Source organism: Podarcis bocagei (genome assembly GCF_964188305.1).
Source record: "Podarcis bocagei genome assembly, chromosome: 2".
Taxonomy (NCBI): domain Eukaryota; kingdom Metazoa; phylum Chordata; class Lepidosauria; order Squamata; family Lacertidae; genus Podarcis; species Podarcis bocagei.
The window spans coordinates 16,830,442-16,858,381 of NC_138126.1; the positions used below are offsets into that span (position 1 = coordinate 16,830,442).

At 49.1% G+C, this 27,940-nt stretch overlaps 1 protein-coding gene across 2 annotated transcripts; it reads left to right on the forward strand.

Annotated features, from left to right (window-relative positions):
- Window positions 1–426: 426 nt before the first annotated feature.
- LOC308580537 (uncharacterized protein) lies at window positions 427–27,940 on the forward strand. 2 transcript variants are annotated; one of them, XM_081182327.1, is made up of 11 exons: window positions 428–491; window positions 5,678–7,107; window positions 9,824–9,949; window positions 12,907–13,005; window positions 15,763–15,876; window positions 17,751–17,888; window positions 19,149–19,328; window positions 20,509–20,685; window positions 21,471–21,650; window positions 25,454–25,538; window positions 27,581–27,940. In XM_081182327.1, exons 2-11 carry the CDS (start codon window positions 6,181–6,183, stop codon window positions 27,619–27,621), a joined length of 2,067 nt encoding a protein of 688 aa, XP_081038453.1. In that variant the 5' UTR covers window positions 428–491; window positions 5,678–6,180; the 3' UTR covers window positions 27,622–27,940. The 2 variants fall into 2 exon arrangements, with proteins under 2 accessions (XP_081038454.1, XP_081038453.1); XM_081182328.1 differs by lacking the exon at window positions 21,471–21,650 and having other exon boundaries at window positions 427–491.

Consider the following 27,940-nt stretch of genomic DNA (forward strand, 5'->3'; position numbering starts at 1 on the left):
ACGAGGAAGGCTTCACCTGGTGGATTTCTGCCTGTTAGAAGAGAAGAGAAGACTCCCTGGAAAAGACCCTGATGTTGGGAAAGATAGAGGGCACAAGGAGAAGGGGACGACAGAGGACGAGATGGTTGGACAGTGTTCTCGAAGCTACAAACATAAGTCTGACCAAACTGTGGGAGGCAGTGGAAGACAGGAGGGCCTGGCGTGCTCTGGCCCAGGGGGTCGGACACGAGGGAGAACAGCTAGCCAGAGCTGTCAAGTTCTCCCTGCGCGTGGGGCGGGGCGGGGAAGTCTGGTGAGGGCGGGGAGAGGCTCCGGTAAGGAAGAACCGGTCCGGGATGCCTGAGTGTGGGCGTTCCTCCCTTGGAGGCGGGCTCAGGTGTCGCCAGGTGTGCTGGCTGCACTTTGCTCGGGGTGGAGCAGCGGCAGGTAAGGGAGAGATGATGTGTCACAGCTAATGGAGGGCGAACGGTGCAGCCAGCCTCCCCGCACAGGTAAGCACAGCAGCCTGGGGTCGAAAGGTGCGTGGTGGAGGGGAGGTGGCCTAGAGACGCCTGCAATGGCCGAGGGAGCAAATCAGTACAGAGTGAAACTGTAGAATGCAAAGTCCACGCTGGAGAAGCAATATGCCTCACCAGGACTCCTGGGTCCTCTTCCGTGGAGGAGGGACGTTGGTCAGGAAGGCTCCCCAGGTAAGAAGATACCTCAGCAGGAGCAGATGGGCTGCAGTAGCTTAGGGGAACATAAAAAAATTCCTTCCAGTAGCACCTTAAAGACCAACTAAGTTAGTTCTTGGTATGAGCTTTCGTGTGCATGCACGTGTATCTGAAGAAGTGTGAATGCACACGAAAGCTCATACCAAGAACTAACTTAGTTGGTCTTTAAGGTGCTACTGGAAGGAATTTTTTTATTTTGACTATGGCAGACCAACACGGCTACCTATCTGTTAGGGGAACATGCTTTTGCATGAAGAACAATCCAGGTTCAATCTACTGCATTCCCCTGGAGAACAACTGCCAGTCAGTGTAAAGGTAAAGAGACCCCTGACCATTAGGTCCAGTAGTGGCCGACTCTGGGGTTACGGCACTCATCTCACTTTACTGGCCAAGGGAGCTTCCGGTTCATGTGGCCAGCATGACTAAGCCGCTTCTGGTGAACCAGAGCAGTGCACAGAAATGCCGTTTACCTTCCCGCCAGAGCGGTACCTATTTATCTACTTGCACTGGTGTGCTTTCAAACTGCTAGGTTGGCAGGAGCAGGGAATGAGCAACGGGAGCTCACCCCGTTACGGGGATTCGAACCGCCGACCTTCCGATCGACAAGTCCTAGGCTCTGTTGTTTAACCCACAGCGCCACCCGCGTCCCTGCCAATCAGTGTAGACAATATTAAATTACTTGAACCCATGGTCTGAATTGAGGGATGGGGTGATAGGGTGGGTTGCAATGGGGCTGGCAGCCAGAGCCTGCTGGAGAAGGAGTGGGACTGTAGCTCAGCAACATGCAAAAGGCCCAGCCTGGGTTCAGTCCCTGGCATTACCCGTTCTAAAAGTTGAAAGGAATCTGGTGGCAGGCAATGGGAAGGAGATGCTTCCCAGTCAGAGCGGGGCATTACTGGGCTAGCGGTAGAATGGAGTCTGACCTGGAAGGAAGCAACTGTGCTGCCTCCTGCCAGATCTGGGCAGGTAAGGTAAAGGTAAAGGGACCCCTGACGATTAGGTCCAGTCGTGAATGACTCTGGGGTTGCGGCACTCATCTCACTTTATTGGCCGAGGGAGCCGCCGTACAGCTTCCGGGTCATGTGGCCAGCATGACTAAGCTGCTTCTGGCGAACCAGAGCAGCAAACGGAAACACCATTTACCTTCCCGCCTATTTATCTACTTGCACTGGTGTGCTTTCGAACTGCTAGGTTGGCAGGAGCAGGGACCGAGCAATGGGAGCTCACCCCGTCGCGGGGATTCGAACCGCCGACCTTCTTATCGGCAAGTCCTAGGCTCTGTGGGCTTGCGGGGGGAAAGGCAAAATTCCAGCAAGGTGGTTGCTACTGGTTTCTTGGGGCAGAAATCCTGGACAAGCAAAGTGGTGAGGGTCTGATACTCTTATGGGCTGGAACCTGATTAGTCAGATAGCATGTGGGTCCCTCGGCCTGCAAAACAATATCCCATGATTTAAAAAATGGATGGGTTTTTGTTTTTAAAGGTGCCCCACAAATCCTGCTTGCTATCTTTGGTTGGCATTGTAAGCTGAAGGGAGCTTGACGGAAGCGATATGTCCTGTCCTTATATTCTTGCTTAGGGTAGCTGCTTCCAGGAGTGAGACGTTTGCTTCTCTTGTGTGTATGGATTTATTACTCTCCCTTCCTGCCTCTGAAAAAAATCAATCGCCATCTGTCCCTGTTTTTCCCCTGGTCCCCTTTTGGATGTCTTGATCCAGAGACGGAGGCTACATACACACCAGATGCTTAATGCATGTAACTTTCCCCAGAGAAGGCTGGGAGCTGTAGTTCTGCACAGGACAAGCTACAGTTCCCAGGAATATTTGGGAGAAGCAAGATGCTTAAAAGGTACAGTGTGTGTACAGTGAGTTTAGACCCGGATTTCCTGGCACCAGAGAAGCCAATCTTCTGCTTTCTTGATTCATAGCCACCAGCCCACCTGTTGTGCCTGGGGAAAGGGAGCTTTTCTCCAGGAGACACTGGTTGATAAGAACATAAGAAGAACATTGCTGGATCAGGGCAAAGGAACATCTAGCCCAGGGGTCAGCAAACTTTTTCAGCAGGGGGCCGGTCTACTGTCCCTCAGACCTTGTGGGGGCCGGACTATATTTTTTTGGGGGGGGGGAATGAACGAATTCCTATGCCCCACAAATAACCCAGAGATGCATTTTAAATAAAAGCACACACTCTACTCATGTAAAAACACCAGGCAGGCCCCAAAAATGCAGTGGTACCACGGGTTAAGTACTTAATTCATTCCAGAGGTCCGCTCTTAACCTGAAACTGTTCTTAACCTGAAGCACCACTTTAGCTAATGGGGCCTCCTGCTGCCGCCGGAGCATGATTTATGTTCTCAGCCTGAAGCAAAGTTCTTAACCTGAGATACTATTTCTGGGTTAGCAGAGTCTGTAACCTGAAGGGTATGTAACCTGAGGTACCACTGTAACCCAGAGATGCATTTTAAATAAAAGCACACATTCTACTCATGTAAAAACACGCTGATACCCGGACTGTCCATGGGCCGGATTTAGGAAGGGATTGGGCCGGATCCGGCCCCCAGGCCTTAGTTTGCCTACCCATGATCTAGCCCAACATCCTTTTCTCACAGATATCTATGGGAAACTCACAAACAAGACCCGTTCCAGGCCAAAGTCTAGTCCAGCATTCTGTTCTCACAGTGGCCAACCGGATGCCTGTGTGGGAAGCCAGCAAGGGGGACTTGAGCACAAGAGAACTCTCACAATCCTGGATAGCTCAGTTGGTTAGAGCGAGGTGCTGATAATGCCAGGGTTGCAGGTTCAGTCCCCGTAAGGGACAGCTGCGTATTCCTGCATTGCAGGGGGCTGGACTAAATTATCCTCAGGGTTCCTTCCAGCTCCACTATTCTGTGAGTCTTTGATTCCTCTCCTGTAGTTTCCAGCAACTGGTATTTAGAAGTATTATTGCCTCTGATAAAGGTAAAGGTAAAGGGGACCCCTGGCCATTAGGTCCAGTCATGACCGACTCTGGAGTTGTGGTGCTCATCTCGCTTTATTGGCTGAGGGAGCCGGCATACAGCTTCCGAGTCATGTGGCCAGCATGACTAAGCTGCTTCTGGCGAACCAGAGCAGCGCACGGAAACGCCGTTTACCTTCCTGCCAGAGTGGTACCTATTTATCTACTTGCACTTTGACGTGCTTTCAATCTGCTAGGTTGGCAGGAGCTGGGACCGAGCAACGGGAGCTCACTCCGTCGCAGGGATTCGAACCGCCAACCTTCTGATCGGCATGTCCTAGGCTGTGTGGTTTAACCCACAGTGCCACCCGCAGAGAGTATTTTCCTCCAAGAATTTGTCTAATCCCCTCCTAAAGCTGCCTAAGACAAAAGCTGTTAACAAAATAAAGTCATAAAACAATTAAATACACATACACACAAGCGCAGAACAATTACGGTAACTGAAGCAGCAGCAAGCTAAAATCAGTTTCAATAAGACCAAAAATAAAAGTTTCAGTGACTTTAATGATATAAAATGTAACCCAGCAGCAATTAAAAACGGGCTGAATAATCCAGGTTTCTAAGGCTCGTTTAAATATCGAGGCAATTCAAAACAGAAATTTATGGAAAAGTGGGATAGATATAAGATATATGTTCAAAAATACAGTAAAGGTTTGCTATCTATGCTAGCATTCAATTGACGTTGGAGAGAGACTGAGCTGAGAAATAAGAACAAGGGTACATATTGATATAGGAATGTATTAGATAAAATGTAAAGAAATATACAATAATAAGAGTATATTCCTTTGTAAAAAAGGAATATACAACGGGATAGACAGGAAGTCCAAAGTGTTGGTACATATATGATTTTGGAATAGTTTTTTGTCCTTTTTCCCTTTAGGTATATAAACTTTGCATATAAACTTCATATACATGCTGAAAATTATATTATAATAAGCCTTGTGATGTAATATGATAATGTTTACCGATGTAACATAAGAATGTTAATAAATAAATAAAACTCCATATATCTATATATCTATATGAGTGAGAGAAAAGGGGTGAATGTGTCTTTTAAAAAGCTGCTTGCCACCTGAACTTTTATGTATTAAAATAATTTATATTGAAATCTTCTGCCTGATTAATTGGGAGCAGGTTTTGAAATCTTTTTAACTGAATGAATTTACAGTACACTGCTTAACAAGCTTCACAGCCCTAATGATTTTTGCTGTTGGGTGTATCTGCTGTGGTAGCTCAGTTGGTAGAGCATGAGGCTCATAATCTCAGGGTTGTGGGTTCAAGCCCCACCTTGGGCAAATGATTCCTGCATTGCAGGGGGTTGGACTAGATGACCCCCGGGGTCCCTTCCAACTCCACAATTTTATACATCTATGATTCTATGGATCTCTTGGCTGTTGGATCATAGCTGTCCATCACGTTCCTTGGGAGTCACACTTTCAACTAAAGAGAAGCACTTTCCCAGTCTTTGAGAGGCTAGACAAGTAAGTTTTGGTTTCATACCTAGGATTTAAGTGGTGTTCATTTGGTTCACATGTGTACACCTCCCTTATGACAAAGCCTAGTTTCACAGCAAGAATAAAACAGGTTCCACTGTCAGAATAAATGTATGCCAGTGATGATATTCTTCTTGAATTTGAACTATTTATTAACTTGCGTTGATTCCGGCCTTCAAGTTGTAATCTTTAAAGCAGTTTAAAAACCAGGACTAGAAACATGCTCTTTTTTTCCTCTCTCGGAAAAACATGAGAATACTTGGTGTGTTACTCTCTGTGTGCAAATATCGCCTTTGCGTGCTTTCACAGCTCTGGGTGGTGATGAGAAAGAATGCGCTCTCTTCCCCCACCCCCAGCCCTCCACCTTCCTGGGAAATTACAGACTGTTTTTTTTAGTTCATGAAGTTTCTGGTTGGTCTGGTTTTTTTTTTTGTTTCTAATCCTGGGTGTGTATTTGTAAAATATATTCTTTGCCTGCAGGTGCTTCTGGCATATTGCATTTGGATGAATTTGGCAAGCAATGATCTTGATAAATGATACGAGCCATTGGGAGCAGGAACAGAGGAAGCCAAGCTGATCCATCAGTAGGTATTTCTGTTGTCGTCTTACTCAGAGTTGAAGCCGAGAAACTAGAACCTGGCTTTCCGATTTCCATTGGGGAGGCAGACTAGACCTTAAGAGGCCCAGATCAAGAAACCTTGAGTGCTCCAGAAACAAAAGCCCCAGGTACTATCTGGACCGAGACAGGATCAGAACTCTGTAGTAAGGAAGCTACAATTAGAATTTTGGAGAGAATGAAATACAGGCTTTGAGGATCCAGAAAAACCAATCCAGAAACATTCTTTGGCTTAGCCTGAGCAGGTTGTTGAATACAGAAAAGTTATAGAAATTCCAGCTCTTGCAGTGATTTACAGCTGCCAGGGACTACATGGAGGCTCAGAAGAGCGCAGGATTTCCTTCCGCTGCCCCTCGCCTCTGAACCCATGGAGAGCCTCAACAATTTCTGCCGCCTCTGCGGCGCGGTGCTTCGCGGCAACCACCGGCGATGGCTCTTCAGCCGCAGTGGGGGCGGCTCGCGCCCTGACCTGCAGGTGGTGCTCTCCTACGTCCTCAGCCGGGAGCCTCCCCAGCGCGGTGATGGGCGGGGGGAGTTCCTGTGTGGGAAATGCGCCCAGGCCTTGGGCCGGGTGTACCGTTTTGACACCGTCATCGCCCGGGTGCAAGCCCTGTCCATCGACCGCCTCCAACGCCTGCTCTCGGAGAAAGACCAGCTGGCTCGCACCCTCCGCCACATCCACGCGCAGCGGTTCCCGGAGGATGCCGGCGCCACGTTCTCCTATGTGGGCCAAGAGATCTCCGCCAGCATCGCGGATCTGCCCCACGTGCGCTACCAGCGCCTCCTGCAGGACGACATGGCCCTCTCTCAGTATGAGTGCTGGGCCGGGGACGCCGACGGCAGCTGCCCGGGGACGCCCTGCCGGTCGCGGCAGTGCCGCAGCTGCCACGGGCTCCGGGTGGAGGATTCGGATTACGAGTGGGTGTGCCGGACCCCGAGGCGGCTGGGGGTGCTGTCTCCCAGCTTCCCCCTCTGCCGGGACAAGTCGCAGAGCATGCCCACGGTCCACCGCGCCGGCTCCCGCGCCTCGCTCCGCTCGCAGAGCTTGGGAGAAGCCGAGTCTTGCTCGATGCTGTCGTTGGACACTCTGCACACTCTGCCAGAGCCAGACGTGGCCTGGGAGGCTCTGAGGGCACTGAGGGGCATCGAGAGGAAACAGCTGCGGGTGCCGGCGGGCAGCAAGATCCCGGTGCTGGCCAGGAACAGGCATGTGCCCACTCCTCGGAGGGAGAGCCCCTTGGGGGAGGAGGCATTTGAAGAGATGGTGGATGAGTTCCTGCCGCTGGAGCCGAAGGTAAGAGGCAGAAAGAGGCAAGCAGGTGAGGTCTTCTCAGAAAATCTCTGCTTAAATCATTCCTGCTCAAGGATCCATGCAGCAAAACTGCTTTAATGGTGTAGCATATTTCTGAGCTAAGCTGTCAGGGAGCCAGGCCGCAATAAATCACACTGAGTACATGAAGTTAACTCTTTATTAGAAGAAACAAGGCCTGCTCAGGACAGCCAGGCCTAATGAGCGCAGCAATTCTTCTTGGTAGATCTTGGCTCCATGAGGCCAAGATTAAATATTCCCGCCTTCCCACAGCTGCTTGAGTTTCCTTCTCTCCTGGGTCCTTCCCAAGCAATCTGAGACTCTGCCGTCTTCCCTGTCTGTGCTCCTCTCTCTTCATACCTCTTCGGGTCCTGGGAGACTGTAGGGAGAGGACCTTGTCACAGCAGGAGCGGGGAGACCTTCTGGACTCTTCACCAGCCTGACTCATCTCTGCCTCTTGCCTCCTCTTCTGATTCCGCTTCTGCTTCCGGACTGCTCTCTGCCGCAGCTTCTTCCTGCTCACTAAACCCTGTTGCCTTTTCAGCTTCCAACCCCTCCTCTTCCTAGTCTGCTCCCTCTTCTTGCTCTGACCACTCTTCATCATCCCACCACCTCTCCCTGGGCTCTAAGACTTCTTCCCTTGGGGGTCTCCCAACTGGTGCCTCCCAGCATTCCTCTGCATCCAGCCAGACTATGGCAGAAGCCATGGTTTGTTTAGCCCAAGTGTTGCGTGTATGGACATCAGATTTAACCATGGTTTGTTTGATACCAGAAACCACAACATGCAGCTGTAGTTTGTTATTGGCGCATGAACTGCCTAAACATCCACCAAACTAAAGAGGTAGAACCAGCTGAGGGGGAAACAAAACAAAACTTGAGGAAATAAACCAGGGGTCAGCAAACTTTTCCAGCAGAAGGCCGGTCTACTCTCCCTCAGACCTTGTGGGGCGCCAGACTATATATATATTGTCAGGGCTGCCCGAGGTCCCAGCTCACAAAGGACCAACGCCGGTTCGTTCTTATATACAAAAGTCTTTATTGAAGTTCAGTTTCGCTTTCACAGTCGCAACGTGCAGCTCTACGTCTGAAACTCTAGACCGCTGAAGCTCCGTCTGAATCTCCTCCCCCCAGACACCAGTTTAAGACTCTAGCCTTGCTCCACCTCTTCCTTTGCTCTTTCCTCCTCTGGGTCCTCCTGTCAGCTGGGGTCTTGCCCTTCCTAGACTCTTCTGACGCTGAATCCCCTGAGTCCTCCCCCTGCGTCCGGCGGGCTTTAGGACCTGGTTCCCAATCCGGGTTTTCTGCTGTCCCACGCGCCTGTACATTCGAACTTGGCGCGTGCGCCCAGCCGGCAACCTTCCTCCTGACCGTTACACTGCTCCTGTCACTGCTTCCCCCTTCGGGGGGGGCTAGCTGGACCCGACCTCCCCTCCGTTCCCCCACTCTCCGATGGAGGCGTGGTCAGCCCTGATTCATCTTCTCTCCCTGCTGGAGGAGACGCTGGCCCTGACACATGGGACTCTTCCCCCCCACTACGCTCTGGTGGGGAAGCTGGTCCTGATTTCCAGCTGCTGCTTTGGGAGTCCCCGCTGGCCCCTTGTTTCTGGTGTGTCCCCCCTGGGACCCCCCTTGCCCTGACCATCGGCGCCTCCTTCTGGGAATCTTCTGATTCGCTGGAGAAGCTCATGGAATCTCTCGGGTCACTGCCATACTCCCCTACGCTGCCCTCAGATTCTTCCCCTTCGCTCTCCATTTCCTCTCTCCCCTGTGCCTCTGTTCCTGAGCCCCTGACATATATATATTTTAAAATGAACGAATTCCTATGCCCCACAAATAACCCAGAGATGTGTTTTAAATCCAGTGGTACCTCGGGTTAAGTACTTAATTCGTTCTGGAAGTCAATTCTTAACCTGAAACTGTTCTTAACCTGAAGCACCACTTTAGCTAATGGGGCCTCCTGCTGCCGCCACACAATTTCTGTTCTCATCCTGAAGCAAAGTTCTTAACCCGAGGTACTATTTCTGGGTTAGCGGAGTCTGTAACCTGAAGCGTATGTAACCCGAGGTACCACTGTAAAAGCACACATTCTACTCATCTAAAAACACCAGGCAGGCGCCACAAATAACCCAGAGATGCATTTTAAATAAAAGCACACATTCTCCTCATGTAAAAACACGCTGATTCCCGGACTGTCCACGGGCTGGATTTAGGAGGCGATTGGGCCGGATCCTGCCCCCGGGCCTTAGTTTGCCTACCCATGAAATAAACCATACTTTGTCTGCTCGTTTCTGAGATAACCCAGGAACTGTTGAAGCAAACCATGCTGTATACTGGGTCCAAATTCCCACCCAGCCATGGCTGACCTTGGGCCAGATGCTTCCTCTCAGCCAAACATACCTTGCAGGGTTCTTCTCTGGGTAAAATGGAGACGGGAAGAGCAATGCACGCTGCCTTCAGCTCCTTGGAGGAGCCTAGAAGTTAAGAGGCGGTTTCTGGTGGGAAAATGCGGCGAGAGTATCCGACACAAAAGCAGCCTGTCTGCTTGATTCTGGCCCCGAAACGTGCGGTTTTATTCCTCCCTTGCCCCACGGGACCCTAAGTAGGAGGCACACCGCTGGGTGAGGCCTGGCAAGCCCTCTCACCCGCATAGATCTTGCCACCCAGGAATCCTCCCGGTCTAACCCTGTTTTCTTTTCCTTAGTTCCAGGCTCAGCAGATGCTGCAACAGGATGTCCAAGGGGCGTATGAGAACCTGAAGCAGCGCCTTGAGGCTGCCGAAGAAGAACTCAGGAGCTTTCAGGAGAAGCTGGGAGAGGACGTGAAGCCGGTAGAGCCATTTTGTTTTGGGGCAGGGGAGGGCAAGCTGGCCAGGGCGGCCTTTGCTTCGCTCCCAAATTGCAAGCTGCGCATAGGGAGCTCTGGAGCCTTCTGTCAAGTCAGACCTTGGCATCATCTAGCTCAGGATTGTCTGCACTGGCCGGCAGCTGCTTTTGTTAGCTGTTGTTGTCCCTCTAGGACCGCCTAGAGGGGCTGGGAGCTGGGGGCACTGCCATAAAGTGGTTCCGCTCCTTCCTCCTGGGCCGTGTTCAGAAAGTGGTGGTGGGGGGATGAGTGTTCAGACCCCTGGGCTCTCACTTGTGGGGTGCCTCAGGGTTCTGTCCTCTCCCCCATACTTTTTAATATCTATATGAAGTCGCTGGGAGAGAACATCAGGGGGTTTGGGCTGGGTGTTCATCAGTATGCGGATGATACCCAGCTCTACCTCTCTTTTAAATCAGAACCAGTGAAGGCGGTGAAGGTCCTGTGTGAGTGCCTGGAGGCAGTTGGAGGATGGATGGCGGCTAACATATTGAGGTTGAATCCTAACAAGACAGAAGTACTGTTTTGGGGGAACAGGAGGCAGGCAGGTGTGGAGGACTCCCTGGTCCTGAATGGGGTAACTGTGCCCCTGAAGGACCAGGTGCGCAGCCTGGGGGTCATTCTGGACTCATAGCTGTCCATGGAGGCGCAGGTCAATTCTGTGTCCATGGCAGCTCCTTATCAGCTCTATCTGGTACGCAGGCTGAGACCCTACCTGCCCGCAGTCTGTCTCGCCAGAGTGGTGCATGCTCTAGTTACTTCTCGCTTGGACTACTGCAATGCGCTCTATGTGGGACTACCTTTGAAGGTGATCTGGAAATTACAACTAATACAGAATGCGGCAACTAGACTGGTGACTGGGAGCGGCCACCGAGACCATATAACACCAGTCCTGAAAGACCTACACTGGCTCCCAGTTCGTTTCCGAGCACAATTCAAAGTGTCGGTGTTGACCTTTAAAGCCCTAAACGGCCTCGGCCCAGTATACCTGAAGGAGCATCTCCATCATTCAGCCGGACACTGAGGTCCTCCTCCGAGGGCCTTCTGGCAGTTCCCTCCCTGCGAGAAGCGAAGTTACAGGGAACCAAGCAGAGGGTCTTCTCGGTAGTGGCACCCGCCCTGTGGAACACCCTCCCACCAGATGTGAAAGAGAAAAATAACTACCAAACTTTTAGAAGACATCTGAAGGTAGCCCGGTTTAGGGAAGCTTTTAATGTTTAATAGGTTATTGTATTTTAGTGTTTTATTGGAAGCTGCCCAGAGTGGCTGGGGAAACCCAGCCAGATGGGTGGGATATAAATAATAAATTATTATTATTAATTATTATTTGTTAGACAGGAACCTCTCCCAGGCTGCCTGGAGACGCCGGGGATTGAACCTGGGACCTTGTGCATGCAAAGCAGATGTTCCACCACTGAGCTATGGCGCTTGCAACATTCTCTTACCAACTAAGGGGGTGTCAGCTGCGCTGGGCACCTTTGGGAAGAAGGGTGGGATATAATTGAATAATAAAAAGGCTGTAATAAGGAATAATAAAAAGGCTATAATAATAATAATAAGGCTATAATAAGGAATAATAAAAAGGATTCCAGAGAGGAATCCCTAAGATGTTTGGGTGTTGCTTTGAACACCTCCTTCCAGCAACTCCTGCAGCCAAGCTGGTGTCAAACATCTTGTTCTGCTTTCCTTTTGATTGCATCAGAGAAGTCGAGAAGAGGGTCTTGTCATCTGGGCAGCCAAGGACCTCCAGAGACGTGGCCCAACCTTGCACCCTGGGGAGGTGACTTGGGTGCTGCAAAAACAACACATGAGGCAGCAGTTACATATTACCAGTGTCTGCAGCCACAGCAGGCACTGTGATTCTCCAGCAGTTTGAATTCACCCCTGGAGGCGCACTCCATTGTCTCTTGAGACAGACGGATGCCAACCCCTCCAAAGAAATATTATTGTAACAACTGCAGGGACGTGGATGGCGCTGTGGTCTAAACTACTGAGCCTCTTGGGTCTTGGGCTTGCCGGTCGGAAGGTTGGCGGTTCGAATCCCACGACGGGGTGAGCTCCCATTGCTCTGTCCCAGCTCCTGCCAACCTAGCAGTTCAAAAGCACACCAGTGCAAGTAGATAAATAGGTACTGCTGCAGCGAGAAGGTAAACAGTGTTTCCTTGTGCTCTGGTTTCCATCACGGTGTCCCGTTGCCCCAGAAGCAGTTTAGTCATGCTGGCCACATGACCCAGAAAGCTGTCTGTGGACAAACACCAGTTCCCTTGGCCTGAAAGCGAGATGAGCACCACAACCCCATAGTCTCCTTTGACTGGATTTAACCGTCCAGGAGTCCTTTACCATTTTAACTTTACCTATTATAACAACTATTACGGAGTTCTCTTCTCAGGACAGCCCTGAGCAAGTGGTGGTTTGATATTGGAGGGCAGAGTTTTGCATGCCCCCTAAGCTAGGCCATTGCTCCTGTGTCTGGTGGAGGCAGTGAAGGGCTCTGCCCCATCTCTAGTGCTGAAGTAAGAATGTACTGCCAGCCTGGCTGGCATATGGGAAAGTGGGTGGGGATCACCTTCTTTTTATTTTCCGTTGGGTAGCAAAATGTCTGATCGTAGTAGCTCAGTGATGGAGCATCTGCATTGCATTACGAAGGCCCCAGTCCCTGGCATTTCCATGTCAGGCTGGGCAAAGCTGCTGCCTGAAAAACTGGACAACTGCTGCCGGTCAGAGTTGACAGTACTGAACTGAATAGACACTGTGAAAAGCACTCAGTTCTGTTTTGGTGAAAAGCAGGTTGCCAAGTCTTGGTTTAGCACTGCCTCTTGATGTTAGAACCTGGCCACTGTTTCCTTTTTGCTCCCTTCCCTGCCCTCTTGGGCCTACTTCAGAATTTGTCCAAAACTGTTGTTTTGTTTCATTCCCGAATATTAGGAGGCTGGGATTTCACTGGAGGTGAAGGCCGCCAGTAGCCAAGAGCGGCTGATTCAGCGGCTGGCAAGGTGTCTGCAGAGCAAGGAAAAGGCCTTACAGGTGAGGAGAGAGAGAGAGAGAAATCTTGGCATCCCATGCTGTGATAGAGTGGCCCATCCGAATCTCTCAAACGGGTGAAAAGGATGAATCGGAGGTGCAGGCTTCCCATGGAGGTATCCGGTCAGCCACAGTGAGAACAGGAAACTGGCTGGGCCTAATCCTGCAGGGCTATTCTTACGCAGAATGGGGAACCTGACTGGGACTGCTGTTTTTTGTCACAACCCCTAATACCTTTTCCTGCATGGGTCTCCTCAGACTCTCTATTGGTGGTTCTCTGATAGCTTTCTCTGAGTGGCCCTGTGGTCTAAACTACTGAGCTTCTTGAGCTCTCGGAAGGTCGGCGGTTCGAATCCCTGCGACGGAGTGAGCTGCTGTTGCTCTATCCCTGCTCCTGCCAACCTAGCAGTTCAAAAGCACACCAGTACAAGTAGATAAATAGGTACCATTGCAGCAGGAAGGTAAATGGTGTTTCCGAGCACTCTGGCTTCCGTCACTGTGTCCCGTTGTGCCAGAAGTGATTTAGTCCTGCTGGCCACATGACCAGGAAAGCTGTCTGTGGACAAATGCCTGCTCCCTAGGCCTGAAAGCGAGATGAGCGCCACAACCCCATAGTTGCCTTTGACTGGACTTAACCGTCCAGCGGTCCTTTACCTTTTTTACTGATACCTTTCTTTGGGTGCCGCCCTCCAGAGACATTCAAAGGACAGCAGTGCAAGAACAGGGCTTTTGAGGGGATTAGTCCTGTATTTGTGGAACATTCCATTTTTATGGCAAAGACCTTTTTATTCTCTGAGGCATTTTGGCACTGATGTGCTGTTTCAGTGGCATATATATATATATATATATGCTTTCGTAGATTTTCACGGGTACAGGAATGCAGGTTTTGGTGTCTTCGGGTGTCTTCCCGTGTAAGAGTTGGGGTGTCTAGGCGACGTTTCGACGAGGTCTCACTCGTCATCTTCAGGCTGGTGCTTTCGGCTTCTTGTTACTAGAACAGAGCAGGATCTCAGTGTTTGAGTTCCTATAAATACTGTTGAGGGGGTGTGGTGTATAGCCTCCAACGTTCTGGGCAGAGAGGAAGTTCCCAGGTTAGTGTGCCTTTTCTTCTTTTGTTCATTAATTACTTGAGGGATATCTTGAGTGATTACTTGAGTGATATTCTGAGTACCACTTAGGAGGGTCATTAGGTGTGGATTAGTTGCTAAAGCTTTCGTGTCTTGACCTCTTGAGCTTGTGAAGAGTTTTTCTGAGAAGATGGCTGTACTGCACTTAGTTGTGCTCTGGCAAAAGTTGCTTCACTTTGTTCTTCTTGGGTTGTGGGAGAGAGGTGGGGTTTTTTTTTGGCATGAACTTTAGATGTACCACTGAGGAACTTAAGCGGCCCTCCATTCTTCTCTGAGTGGCCTTCAGGACTCTCCTCAGACCAATGCTCCTCCCCAGCCCTGATCTCCCTTGAGTGATTTTCCCCCTTGCTGGAATGTCTCATTGACCTTTTATAATGACTCTTGCCTGCCTAGATTGAGAATAGAGAGGGACTGAGTCTTGGAACAGCTTCAGAAGCTGGATTTCTGCCTGTTTTGAGAACCAAAGTTGCCCCGGTTCAAATTCTCCCCCTGCCGTGACGCTTGCTGAGCTTGCTTGAGCCAGTGGTGTGCTCTCGGCCTCGCCTACCTCACAGGGTTGTTGTGAGGATTAAAATGTGCATAATTTTGTGTGCTGCTTTGAGCTCCCTGGAATAAGGATGGGTTCAGATTTCAGAAACTATTTTTTCCCCAAAGGTAACTGAGGCATAGGCACCTCTCGCCTTCCAATACCTCAAATGGCAATGGGCAGGACATGGTGGCTTTTGTAGTAAGGTTAAAGCTTACTGGGAAATGATATATAATGAATTGAAAAAGATGTTTAAAATGACATTTATTTAAAAAAAACAAAACCTTCCTTTTGGGAATTACAGTGGTTCCTTGGGTTAAGTACTTAATTCGTTTCAGAGGTCTGTTCTTAACCTGAAACTGTTCTTAACCTGAAGCACCACTTTAGCTAATGGGGCCTCCTGCTGCCGCCACGCAATTTCTGTTCTCATCCTGAAGCAAAGTTCTTAACCTGAGGTAATATTTCTGGGTTAGCGGAGTCTGTAACCTGAAGCGTATGTAACCCGAGGTACCACTGTATAGGGACACAACTACCCAGACTGTATAGAAATTTATTCATGTATGTGACTACAGCGGCAAGAATGTTACTTGCCCAAAAATGGAAAGAAGAAGTCCCAGCAAAAGAAGAATGGATACGGAAACTTGTGGAATATGCAGAAATGGCAAAACTTACTGAAAAAATAAGAAATCAAGATAGCAAACTTTTTATAAAAGAATGGAAATGGTTTATTGAATATTTACAAACAAACTGTAAACAGATAAGAGCGTCGGCAGGATTATTGTAATAACCTGCAGTTTTATAAGAGTATATATTTAAAGTAGACGAATAAATGAGCAAATGAAGTTAATTTGGATATGCAGAAAATATTAAAAATAGTTTTAAGGAACCGCAGAAAGAGGGAGAAGGAAGTCGAGCTTTGAAATATTAAAATGATTGTAACATTAGAGAAATGTATAAACCTGAAAAGCATAAATAAAATAAAATAAAAAGCAGCATAGAAGGTAAAATGATTGCAAAGTTATTGAAATGTATAAAATTGAAGATTAAAAATAAAATAATTTTATAAAGCTCTCTCGTTCTCTCTGTCATCCTCTTTCTCTTCCACAGGACTGTCTTCTCCTCTTGCAGTCTCTTGGCCCTCCGGGGGTCAAGCCCTCCATGCTGGAAGCCCAGATAAAAAAAATGGCCCATCGCCTGAAGGAGAGAGACCAGGCCTTAGAGGTAACGGGAGTGCATGGAGCCAGAAATAGGACCCTGATCATTGAGGATCCCGATCCACACATCCAATTTCCGCTTTAACAGCCATGGAGAATCCTGGGAACTTTAGTTTTAAGGGTGCTTGGGATTGGAGGTCTATGTGGTCAGCACCATTAACCAGCTACATCTCCCAGGACTCTTTGGGGGAAAGTAGTGACTGTTAAAGTGGCGTGAGAGTGTTTTAAATGCACATGCGAACCATGAAAGCTTGCACCGTAATAAATTTGTTAGGCCACAACCCCACCATCTATTCAAAGCACATGTAACACACTTGGCTTCACTCAAAGAATCTTGGGAACTGTAGTTCCCCCCTCACAGAGAAATAATTCCCAGCACCCTAAACAAACTACAGTTCATTCCAGGATTGTTTGGGGAGAAGCCATGTGCATTAAATTTCTGTTTAACCTGCTTTAAATGTATGGATCAGGATGACATGGTTTTTGCCGCTTTGGAACTTGGGAATCAAAACTCCTTGTTGATCTACTGCCAGTCCTCCAGGGATCTACCCATAGTTGTTGTTGTTGTTGTTAATTGAGTTTATATACCACCCTATACCCGGAGGAAGCGGGTGGCACTGTGGGTTAAACCACAGAGCCTAGGACTTGCCGATAAGAAGGTCGGCAGTTTGAACCCCCGCGACGGGGTGAGCTCCTGTTGCTCGGTCCCTGCTCCTGCCAACCTAGCAGTTTGAAAGCATGTCAAAGTGCAAGTAGATAAAGTAAAGTAAAGTAAAGTAGATAAAGTAAAGTAAAGTAGATAAAGTAAAGTAAAGTAGATAAAGTAAAGTAAAGTAGATAAAGTAAAGTAAAGTAAAGTAGATAAAGTAAAGTAAAGTAGATAAAGTAAAGTAAAGATAAAGTGCAAGTAGATAAAGCTCCGGTGGGAAGGTAAACGGCGTTTCCATGCACTGCTCTGGTTCGCCAGAAGCGGCTTAGTCATGCTGGCCACATGACCCAGAAGCTGTCGGTGGACAAACGCCGGATCCTTCGGCCTATAGAGTGAGATGAGCGCGCAACCCCAGAGTTGTCCATGACTGGACCTAATAGTCAGGGGTATCTTTACCTTTATACCTGGAGGTCTCTGGGTGGTTCATAGAAAAGATCACAACATATATATTCAGAATAAAAATAACCCAATAACACCCCCCACCAAGAAAAGAGCCACATTTAAAAATGGTATAGAGTGGAAGCTTGGGTTGTGGACATGATCTGTGCAGGGTGCACATTCGCAACCCGCGTCTACACGCGCGCGGGTTGCGATTCGGCGCTTCTGTGCATGCGCAAAGCGCGCTTTAGTTCCGGTACTTCCGGGTTTTGGCAGTCTGCAACCTGAAAAAACGCAACCTGAAGCGGATGCAACATGAGGTATGACTGTACAGTGGTACCTCAGGTTACATATGCTTCCGGTTACAGACTCCGCTAACCCAGAAGTAGTACCTCGGGTTAAGAACTTTGCTTCAGGATGAGAACAGAAATCGTGCTCCGGCGGTGTGGCAGCAGCAGGAGGCCCCATTAGCTAAAGTGGTGCTTCAGGTTAAGAACAGTTTCAGGTTAAGTACAGACCTCCGGAACGAATTAAGTACTTAACCTGGGGTACCACTGTATATAGGATGTCAAACAGATCAACCGAAGGCCTGGTTAAAAAGGAACGTTTTTGCCTGGCGCTTGAAGGTGTGTAATGAAGGCGCCAGGCGAACTTCCCTGGGGAGACCATTCCACAGATGAGGAATAGACCCTCATCTGCCTTCTTCCCATCCCATATGTAAGGCATTGGTTCGATTCGGAGTAAGGCAGCTCTTGGTATCTCTTCATTTTGTCTCCTTCTCTTTGCCCTGACAGAAGACCTTGTCCGGTCACTTCCTGGCATTGGAGTCTGTGCACCGTGAGGTGAGGCACCTTCAAGAGGCGCTGAAGGACAAAGACGCTGACCTGGCAAGACTTGGCACTGCCCTCCGCACAGGAGAGGAGACCTTGCATGTATGAACGGAGAGAGGGGGTACTGTGATCGAGGGAGGAGGGGCCCAAAACTAAGGACAATATGGTGGGAAGTTATTTGTAATTCAACACATTGGGAAAACTAATTTGAGTCCTGGCCTCTCCTGTGGTCAAGGCTGGTGATTTTAAATATATATCTATATGCATATATATATAGTGGTACCTCAGGTTACATACGCTTCAGGTTACAGACGCTTCAGGGTACAGACTCCGCTAACCCAGAAATAGTGCTTCAGGTTAAGAACTTTGCTTCAGGATGAGAACAGAAATTGCGCGGTGGCAGCAGGAGGCCCCATTAGCTAAAGTGGTGCTTCAGGTTAAGAACAGTTTCAGGTTAAGTACGGACCTCCGGAACCAATTAAGTACTTAACCTGAGGTACCACTGTATTTGTGGGGCTTGCCTGGTGTCTTTTTTAATTTTGGGCCACGTTTCTTTCCGAATGGAATTCTGGATAAACCCTGATAGCTTGGGACTTTTGTGTTTCAGCAAATGAACAACCAAGAACTAAGTTTCTAGCCCTCTTGGCTGCAAAGGCGCATTGACCTGACATTTCAGATAAATGTAGGGTAGGCCTTTGCTTTGTGTTTTAAGAAGGATGTGGGGAGCAGCGCGGCGTCATGGGAAATGCAGCCCATTTCACTAACTTGTGTTCTCACTTCGTCTCGTTTGCTTTTCACATCTTTCCTTCTAGTATGTTAATTTTTTAAAGAAAAAACACGTGACATTTGCAAACATTTTTTTTTTTAAAAAATAGTCCATTGTTTGCTGGGGGTAATTAATCTGGATTCTTCCAGGGTTAGACAGACAATCCTGGATACAAAAAGTTTGCTGGGTTTTGTTAAGTTGTGGGTGAACATATCAGACGACACAGCGATTCTTCAAACAGCTCTTGTTTATTCAGAGGCCAGAACAGAACTGAACTGAAGGGTTCAGCCAGCCTGCTTATATAGAGCTCCAGTACAACGTAACTGTAACAACTTTCTAAAACTATCCAATCACTGAACGTCACTTTCAATCCTTCATTTGCATAACTATCTACAGTATCCCCCTGCTGGCCCAGAGTGAGAACTTCAGTACATAACAGGTTTAGCAGTCAGGATTCTATGGTTGCTAAGAGACGGCACCTCCGATGATACAGTTGTTTGTGCGAGGACAAAGGAGGATCCGTGAAAATAACATTGCTTTCTCCTGTTCTGGGGGTTTGTCTTGTCTACCCTTGGCAATTGCCCCTCTTCCCCCAGGCTTTGCGCGAGGTCCTGCACCAGAAAGATCGGGAGATCCAGCGGCTGGAATCTCTCTCCGCCTCGACCCGCGGATCCTGGCAGCAGCGGGACCAAACTTTGCTCCTGGCCCTGAAGGAGAAGGAAGCCTTAATCAAAGCCCTCCAGGAAGCGCTCGCCAGCAGCACCAAGGATGTGGAGGTAGCTACTGCTAGGTTTCTAGTCCTTATGGTGTCTCCTCCTTGGCAATGCTAGAACGCCACAGGATTTTTGATATTTAACACGTGCGACGCAAATGTGCGATCTCCCTGATACCATCGTGAGCACCAACCATCACAAATGAAATGGAACAGAGGTCTGGAGGGGACCCGAAACCTTTCTCTCAATGTTCAACTCAAATTTACCCTCCCATAGTTGAGGTCCATGTAGCACTGTGGATTAAACCACAGAGCCTAGGACTTGCCGATCAGAAGGTCGGCGGTTCGGATCCCCACGACGGGAAGAGCTCCCGTTGCTCGGTCCCTGCTCCTGCCAACCTAGCAGTTCGAAAGCACGTCAAAGTGCAAGTAGATAAATAGGTACCGCTCCGGCGGGAAGGTAAACGGTGTTTCCGTGCACTGCACTTGTTCGCCAGAAGTGGCTTAGTCATGCTGGCCACATGACCCAGAAGCTGTCTGCAGACAAACGCCAGCTCCCTTGGCCTGACCTGTCGTTCTACCTGACACCTGCCGACTACCTGATCATAAGCGTCACATGAGCCGATTGGAGTATGCCAATCGGAGCTGATCAGAGTGGTACAGAGTGCATGGACTGGGCTCTGGTTTGCCAGAAGCAGCTTAGTCATGCTGGCCACATGACCTGGAAGCTGTACGCCGGCTCCCTCGGCCAATAAAACGAGATGAGCGCCACAACCCCAGAGTCGGCCATGACAGGACCTAATGGTCAGGGATCCCTTTACCTTTAATTGAGGTCCATAAGCTCTATTCCTGCAAAAGAAAAACCAAAAAAATTTCCCCTCTTTTTTGGCTGTGGCCCCGATCTGCTGGAACGCTTTGTCACAAGAGACTAGGGCCCTGCGGGACTTGACATCTTTCCGCTGGGCCTGCAAGACAGAGCTGTTCCACCAGGCCTTTGGTAAGGGCACAGCCTAACTCCCTCCTTTGGCAATCCTCACAGAACTCTAGCCCAATGGTTGCCATTTATCTGATTTGAATTAATTTTATAATGAAATGATTATAGAATGTTTTATCATTTTACTTTTGTTAGCCGCTCTGAGCCCGGCTTCGGCTGGGGAGGGCGGGATATAAATAAAATTTTATTTATTATTATTATTATTATTATTATTATTATTATTATTATTATTATTATTTCTCCACCCAAGGCACTCGCCAATTCCCTCGGAAGCCCCGACTTTGCCCCAGGGCTGCTCCAGAGGATCCAGGAGAAGGAAGACTTGCTGGCCCGGTCTTTGGCTGAACAGGAGGAGATCAGAGCCCAGTGGCAGAGGCGCCTGGAAGCTGTGGAAAACGCGGCTTCTGTCACGGAACAGGAGCTGCAGGTAGGAATGAGAAGGAGCACAAAGGGGCACTCTGTGGGATCTTAACTATCTCCAGAATATATATATATTATTTATTCATTCAACTTATTAGTCACTTGAGGAACTTTTGTAAAACAATAAATTCAAAAGTAATTCGCAACAAAAATAAATAATATACCAAGCCAGTAGAAAGCAAAACGGAGGGGGGAAAGATAACAACAACAACAACAACAACAACAACAACAACAACAACAACAACAACAACAACAACAACTATTTATTATCTATACCCCAAGGGTGGGTTAAACCACAGAGCCTAGACTTGCCGATCAGAAGGTCGGCGGTTTGAATCCCCATGACGGGGTGAGCTCCCGTTGCTTGGTCCCTACTCCTGCCAACCTAGCAGTTCAAAAGAACGTCAAAGTGCAAGTAGATAAATAGGTACCACTCTGGTGGGAAGGTAAACGGCATTTCCGTGTGCTGCTCTGGTTTGCCAGAAGCGGCTTAGTCATGTTGGCCACATGACCAGGAAGCTGTACGCCGGCTCCCTCAGCCAATAAAGTGAGATGAGCGCCGCAACCCCAGGGTTGGCCACGACTGGACCTAATAGTCAGGGGTCCCTTTACCTTTACTTTTCCCCCTCTCCTGCCTACTCTTTTGCACCTGACTCAGGTTCGTTAGTAGGCCTTAGGGTTGTCGCAAGCCAACCAACAAAGCAGATCCCTCAAGCCTGAAGTTTGTCCTACGTCAGCCAGGTGACAATAACGGAAAGGCCGGGATTCTCAATCTTCTCCATCTCGTTGCAGGAGCAGCTGCGCCGCCATTCGCAGGATGCCCGAGAACGGGCGCAGGAAGTGGAGAAGCTGCGCAGGCGCCTGACGCAGGCAGAGGCAGAGCTCACCCAGGGTGCTGCAGCTTTGGAGGAGCATCGTGCAGAAGTTGCACGGCTGCAGGGGATGGAGGCAGTGAAGGAGCAGGTCCTGGAGGTGAGCAGTTTTTGTTTTCAAAAAAGGCCTCTTGGGAGAAGAAGAGGCTAGGATGCTCCAGATATGGAAAAGCAGGTCAAGAGCTGGAGTGGACCTGCCGGACTTTCCCTTAGAACCTCAAAATCCTGTGACTACAATTTGTGTACAGTGGTACCTCTGACTGCGAACGGGATCCGTTCCGGAGGCCCGTTCACAACATGAAAAGAGCACAACCTGCAGCGGCACATCTGTGCATGCGCGGGTTGTGATTCACTGCTTCTGCGCATACGCGTGACGTCATTTTGTGCTTCTGCGCATGCGTGAGCAGCGAAACCCGGAAGTCACCCTTTCCGGTACTTCCGGGTTGCCGCGGGACGTAACCTGAAAGAACGTAACATGAAGCAAATGTAACATGAGGTATGACTGTATAGGAAATGTACATTCAGCCCTCTGCCTTCTGTGCTGTATTATTACATTACAGTGGTGCCTCACAAGACGAAATTAATTCGTTCTGCGAGTTTTTTCGTCTTGCAAATTTTTCGTCTTGCGAAGCACGGTTTCCCATAGGAATGCATTGAAAATCAATTAATGCGTTCCTATGGTCAAAAAAAGTCCAAACAAAGCCAAATTTGGTACAAAAAGAGTTTATTAAGTGCTCTTTAAAGTCACACATACTGTAAAGAGCATTTCAAAAACTGAAGGAACAATAATTTAAGTTTCTAAACATGACAGAAAAGCATTTAAAAATCACCAAAGTGTACTGTACATACATTTTCTACGACTCTGGGGGACAACTCGAAGAAGGTTCCTCTTCTACTCTTTGCTTCTTGCTGAAGAACCTGTCCATGGTCTGCTGCTTCATCCGCCTTTTCAGCACCTCCCTGAAAGACGACATGACCCTCGTATCAAAAGTATTCGCAAGGTCACGTGTCAGGTCCTTGTCAGGGTGGTGCCGCTGTGCAAAAGCCTGCACATCTTTCCACTTCTGGCAATTGTCCCTCAGTTCTTTGGAGAACAGCCGTTCCTCAGTTGCTTCCTCCTCTTCCAGCGAGGCCTGCTCCTGCGCAGCCTCTGCCTGCAGTTCGACCAGCTCCTGGGTGGTCAGCTCGTGGTCGTGCTCCTCCACCTCATTCTTCATTTCCAGCGTAACCTTCTCTTTCTTCCTCTTGCCGGCCTCTGCAGCAGCAGTCTTCTTGGGCCCCATGGCAGCACAGCTCCTACCTTCGCAACCCCCCCACCAAAAAAAAAGTGCTTCACATCCAAAAAATTCAAAAGCATCAAACCTCCCAGAAGACACACAAGCTCCCAGATTCTTGCAAACCCCTCCCCAACACCAAGTCCTTGAATTCCAAACACCCCAACCCAAAATCCAAAACCCCCCCAAAAAAGTTTTAAAAGTTTAACTTACCAAATAGCTGCAAAAGAAGTTTTGGAAAAGCTTCAAAAATCACCAAAGTCTTCAAAAACCTCAAAAAAGGCTACCACACCGCGTGCTATGAGTTGCTCCTCAAAGTCAAGTTGCAACTGCACCTCTTCAAGCAATGCACCCTGGGTATTAACGGTTTTAAGAAAAAGGAAACAAACTTGCAAGACGTTTTCGTCTTGCGAAGCAAGCCCATTGGGAAATTCGTCTTGCAAAGCAACTCAAAAAACCAAAAACTCTTTCGTCTTGCGAGTTTTTCGTCTTGCGAGGCATTCGTCTTGCGAGGTACCACTGTATTACATTATTATCTTGCTCTGCTTCTTTCTGTTGCATTTTCCCCACTAAATGGAGCTGGCAAGTGGAGCCTTCCTTTTCCGCCCCCCAACTTTAAAAATAGTTCCAGATTAAATATTTCATCAGCAAGGTTTGTGAAAAGCTCTTCCCTGCAGGCTTGGTCTGCCTTTGCTTACCAGACTTTTAATTGTTATCTTTCCAGCTTCAGTGGCAGAAAGAAAATAGCAAAGCTTAAAAACAAAAAAGAAATCTGAGTAAATACAACAATAAGAATCTCTTTCTTATTGCTCAGCTCATCCTAACGTTTACTGCCCGTCCTCAAAGCTGGCTTTCTTCTTCTGCTCTGATATCTAGCAAGCTGTTTCACCACATGGTATTTGCTTGGTTTAATTCCTTGCTTAGCATCTAGTGGCTGACATAGGGATTACACTTTTTGACATCGGGACACAGGTGGCGCTGTGGTCTAAACCACTGAGCCTCTTGGGCTTGCTGATCTGAAGGTTGGCGGTTCGAATTCGTGCTACGGGGTGAGCTCCCATTGCTCTGTCCCAGCTCCTGCCAACCTAGCAGTTTGAAAGCACACCAGTGCAAGTAGATAAATAGGCACCACTGTGGCGGGAAGGTAAACGGCATTTCCGTGCACTCTGGCTTCCGTCATGGTGTCCTGTTGCGCCAGAAGCGGTTTATTCATGCTGGCCACATGACCTGGAAAGCTGTCTGCGGACAAACACTGGCTCCCTCGGCCTGAAAGCAAGAAGAGCGCCACAACCCCATAGTTGCCTTTGACTGGACTTAACCGTCCAGGGGTCCTTTACCTTTACCTTAAATTTTTTGATGGAGCAGGTTCAGCTACAGGGAGTGCCAGTGTGGCACCCATGGGTGCGCATAATTCCACACACACACACACGCACACCAACTCCTAGGGGCTGAGGTCCCTTTCCCCCCCCCAATAAAATGTTTGAGGGGTGCAGCCCACCTGCCCACCCACCCAATTCATGGGCATTGTCATTTAAATGTGCTGTGTCTTCTCATCTATTATGTGGAGCAGGGTATACTATCCCCCCCCCCAATGTTTTATTCAAGTTGACACCCCTGCGTGCACACACACACACACACACACACACACACACAGCCCCCTTGCAAACGACACAGTGAGGGAGGGCCACCTTCTTGAAAACTACACAGAGCCGAAGGAGGAAGTTGGAAGAGGTGACGCTCTTTCCCACTTCCTCTTTCCACTCTCTGTGCTTTTCAGAGCTTAGATTAATTCTTCTGAACCTGACATTTACCCAGATCTCTTGGCTCAGAGAAAGTGTTTGTATGTGTATTTTCTCTTGCCTGGAGGTGGGGGTTGCTGACCTGGAGATGGGAAAGAGACATGACCGGAGGGGGTGGCACCCATGGGCAGGGGCGTACGAAGTGGGGGGCAAAGGGGGCAGTCCGCCCCGGATGCCACTCGGGGGGGGTGACAAGATGGCCCCTGCCTCCCCCTAGCTGTAGAGGGCGTCCATGTGGGCTGCCGTTCTCGCGCACTGTCTGTACAGGCTGCCTCTCGCACGGCAACCGTATGGGCTGCTGCGCATGCGCACTCCGTACGGGATGCTGCACATGCACAGTCCATACGGACGTTGTGCGTGTGTCACTGGGCGGTGCGTCCCACCCCGGGTGCCGGAGAGGGTTCTCCGCCACTGCCCGTGGGGCACACTCCCCCAAACATGCCATGGCCTCGGTGATGATGTGTCTGACAGCTGCTTCTGACATCACGATCTCTTCTGGCGGTTCCCTCATTGCGAGAAGCAAAGCTACAGGGAACCAGGCTGAGGGCCTTCTCGGTGGTGGCGCCTGCCCTGTGGAACACCCTCCCACCAGATGTCAAAGAGAAAAACAACTACCAGACTTTTAGAAGACATCTGAAGGCAGCCCTGTTTAGGGAAGCTTTTAATGTTTAATAGGTTATTGTATTTTAGTGTTCTGTTGGAAGCCGCCCAGAGTGGCTGGGGAAACCCAGCCAGATGGGCAGCGTACAAATAATAAATTATTATTATTATTATTATTATTATTATTATTATTATTATTATTATTATTATTATTATTTCATCCCCGACAGGAAGCTTTGCGAGAGGCAGAGGAGAAGGACCGGGTCCTACAGAGGTTGCAGGAGCTCTGGCTGAAGAAGGTGCCAGGGAGAGAAAGTATGTGTCTGGGAGGGGCGCAGAGGGTCAGGGTGGGAAGGTGCTGCTCTTTTATAGCAGAGCTTGAGTCCAGCGCAAGATGTTTTGCTGCTTGACATGCACAAGCTGATCTCCACCCCACCCCCCAAAAAGAATTTAATGTGTAGAAACCAACCGAACCTCCACCAAACTCTTATTTGAACACTGGCAATCACTTTACCCCAAGTCCCAAGTATTGTCTACACTGCCAAATTCTCTCAAAGCCGTACTTGCGGATTCCACAGATTGAAGCTGGGATTTCTGTGTGCAATGAGGCTCCTCCACTGTAGAGCTACGGCCCTTTCCCAAAACCAGAAGAGGGAACAGAGCAGTAGAGACAGGAGGGAGGCAAAAATGCATCCAGCTTCAGTCTCAGTGGAGCAGGTTCAAAAGAAGCGAGAGGGGGCAGACATTCTGCTGCATCAACCTGCTGCAGCCCTGCTCCAGATGTTTTGGACCACAACTCCCATCAGCCCTGGCAGGCACAGCTGTGTTGCCATCTGCTCCAGCATCTTCCAACTGATTGGGAGCCCGAAGCATCCGCAAGCGTGCCTTATTCAGAGAAGCTGCATTATTCTACTTGCAATAATACCAAGATGCTGCGGTCTAAACCACTGAGCCTCTTGGGCTTGCCGATCAGAAGGTCGGCGGTTCGAATCCCTGCGATGGGGTGAGCTCCCGTTGCTTGGTCCCTGTTCCTGCCAACCTAGCAGTTTGAAAGCACACCAGTGCAAGTAGATAAACAGGTACCGCTGTGGCAGGAAGGTAAATGGCGTTTCTGGTTTCCATCACGGTGTCCCATTGCGCCAGAAGCGGTTTAGTCATGTTGGCCACATGACCCAGAAAGCTGTCTGTGGACAAACACTGGCTCCATTGGCCTGAAAGTGAGATGAGTGTCTCAACCCCATAGTCGCCTTTGACTGGACTTAACCGTCCAAGGGTCCTTTACCTTTTACCATTACCTTTTTTCTGACCAGGATGTACCCCACATCCTGCATGCGTTGCTTGAGAGTTGGGGAAGGCTACCTATGGGACGCGGGTGGCGCTGTGGGTTAAACCACAGAGCCTAGGGCTTGCCTATCAAAAGGTCGGCGGTTCAAATCCCCGCAATGGGGTGAGCTCCCGTTGCTCGGTCCCTGCTCCTGCCAACCTAGCAGTTCGAAAGCATATCAAAGTGCAAGTAGATAAATAGGTACCACTCCGGTGGGAAGGTAAACAGTGTTTCCGTGTGCTGCTCTGGTTCGCCAGAAGCGGCTTAGTCATGCTGGCCACATGACCCAGAAGCTGTCTGCAGACAAACGTCAGCTCCCTCGCCCAGTAATTTATCTACCTATTTATCTACAGTGGTGCGAATGACGAATGCCTCGCAAGACGGAAAACCCGCTAGATGAAAGGGTTTTCCGTTTTTGAGCTGCTTCACAAGACGATTTTCCCTATGGGCTTGCTTTGCAAGACGAAAACGTCTTGCAAGTGTTCCGATTTTTTTCCGCTTTCCCCCCCTTTTTCTAAGCCACTAAGCCGCTTAATAGCCTTTTAGCCGCTAATCCGCTAAGCCTTTAATAGCCGCTAATAGCCTTTTAGCCGCTAATCCGCTAAGCCTTTAATAGCCGCTAAGCCTTTAATAGCCGCTAAGCCTTTAATAGCCGCTAAACCGCTAATAGCCGCTAAAGCGCTAATAGCGCTAATCCGCTAATCCGCTAATAGGGTTGCTTCGCAAGACGAAAAAACCGCTAGATGAAGAGGCTCGTGGAACGGATTAATTTCGTCTTGCGAGGCACCACTGTACTTGCACTTTGACGTGCTTTTGAACTGCTAGGTTGGCAGGAGCTGGGACTGAAAGACGGGAGCTCACCCCGCTGCGGGGATTCGAACCGGCGACCATGCGATCGGCAAGCCCTAGGCGCTGAGGTTTTACCCACAGCGCCACCCGTGTCCCCGTTCTGAACACTAGTGGCTGGGAATTTCAGGTGAGGAAGAGTGCTCTTGTGCAGAAAAACAGCTCTGACAGTTTTGCTTCTTCCCAGTTCCAGGCCAGACACTCCTGCCTGCTCTTGCCCCCGACTGACCTCAAGTGCTCCATAAATTGAAGAGATGCTGGACAAAATGAAATTATACTTGATCAGCGGAAACACTGGACAGAGTGATATAAAACTGCGGGGGCTGGGGGAGTTCCCAGTTTTTTTTAGAAAGGGTGTATTGCATGGTGAGCTTCTGTTTCATTCCTGGGGAAGAGGATCTAATGTAGGGAACACCGATTGCGATTGCATTTTTTAATCTGGGTGTGAAGTTATTGGAAACAGTAGGGGAAGCTGGAATGCAAGCTTCATGCAACAGGAGCTGCTTCTTAGGAATGCACTGCCTGAAATAATAATACAAAAGTGATC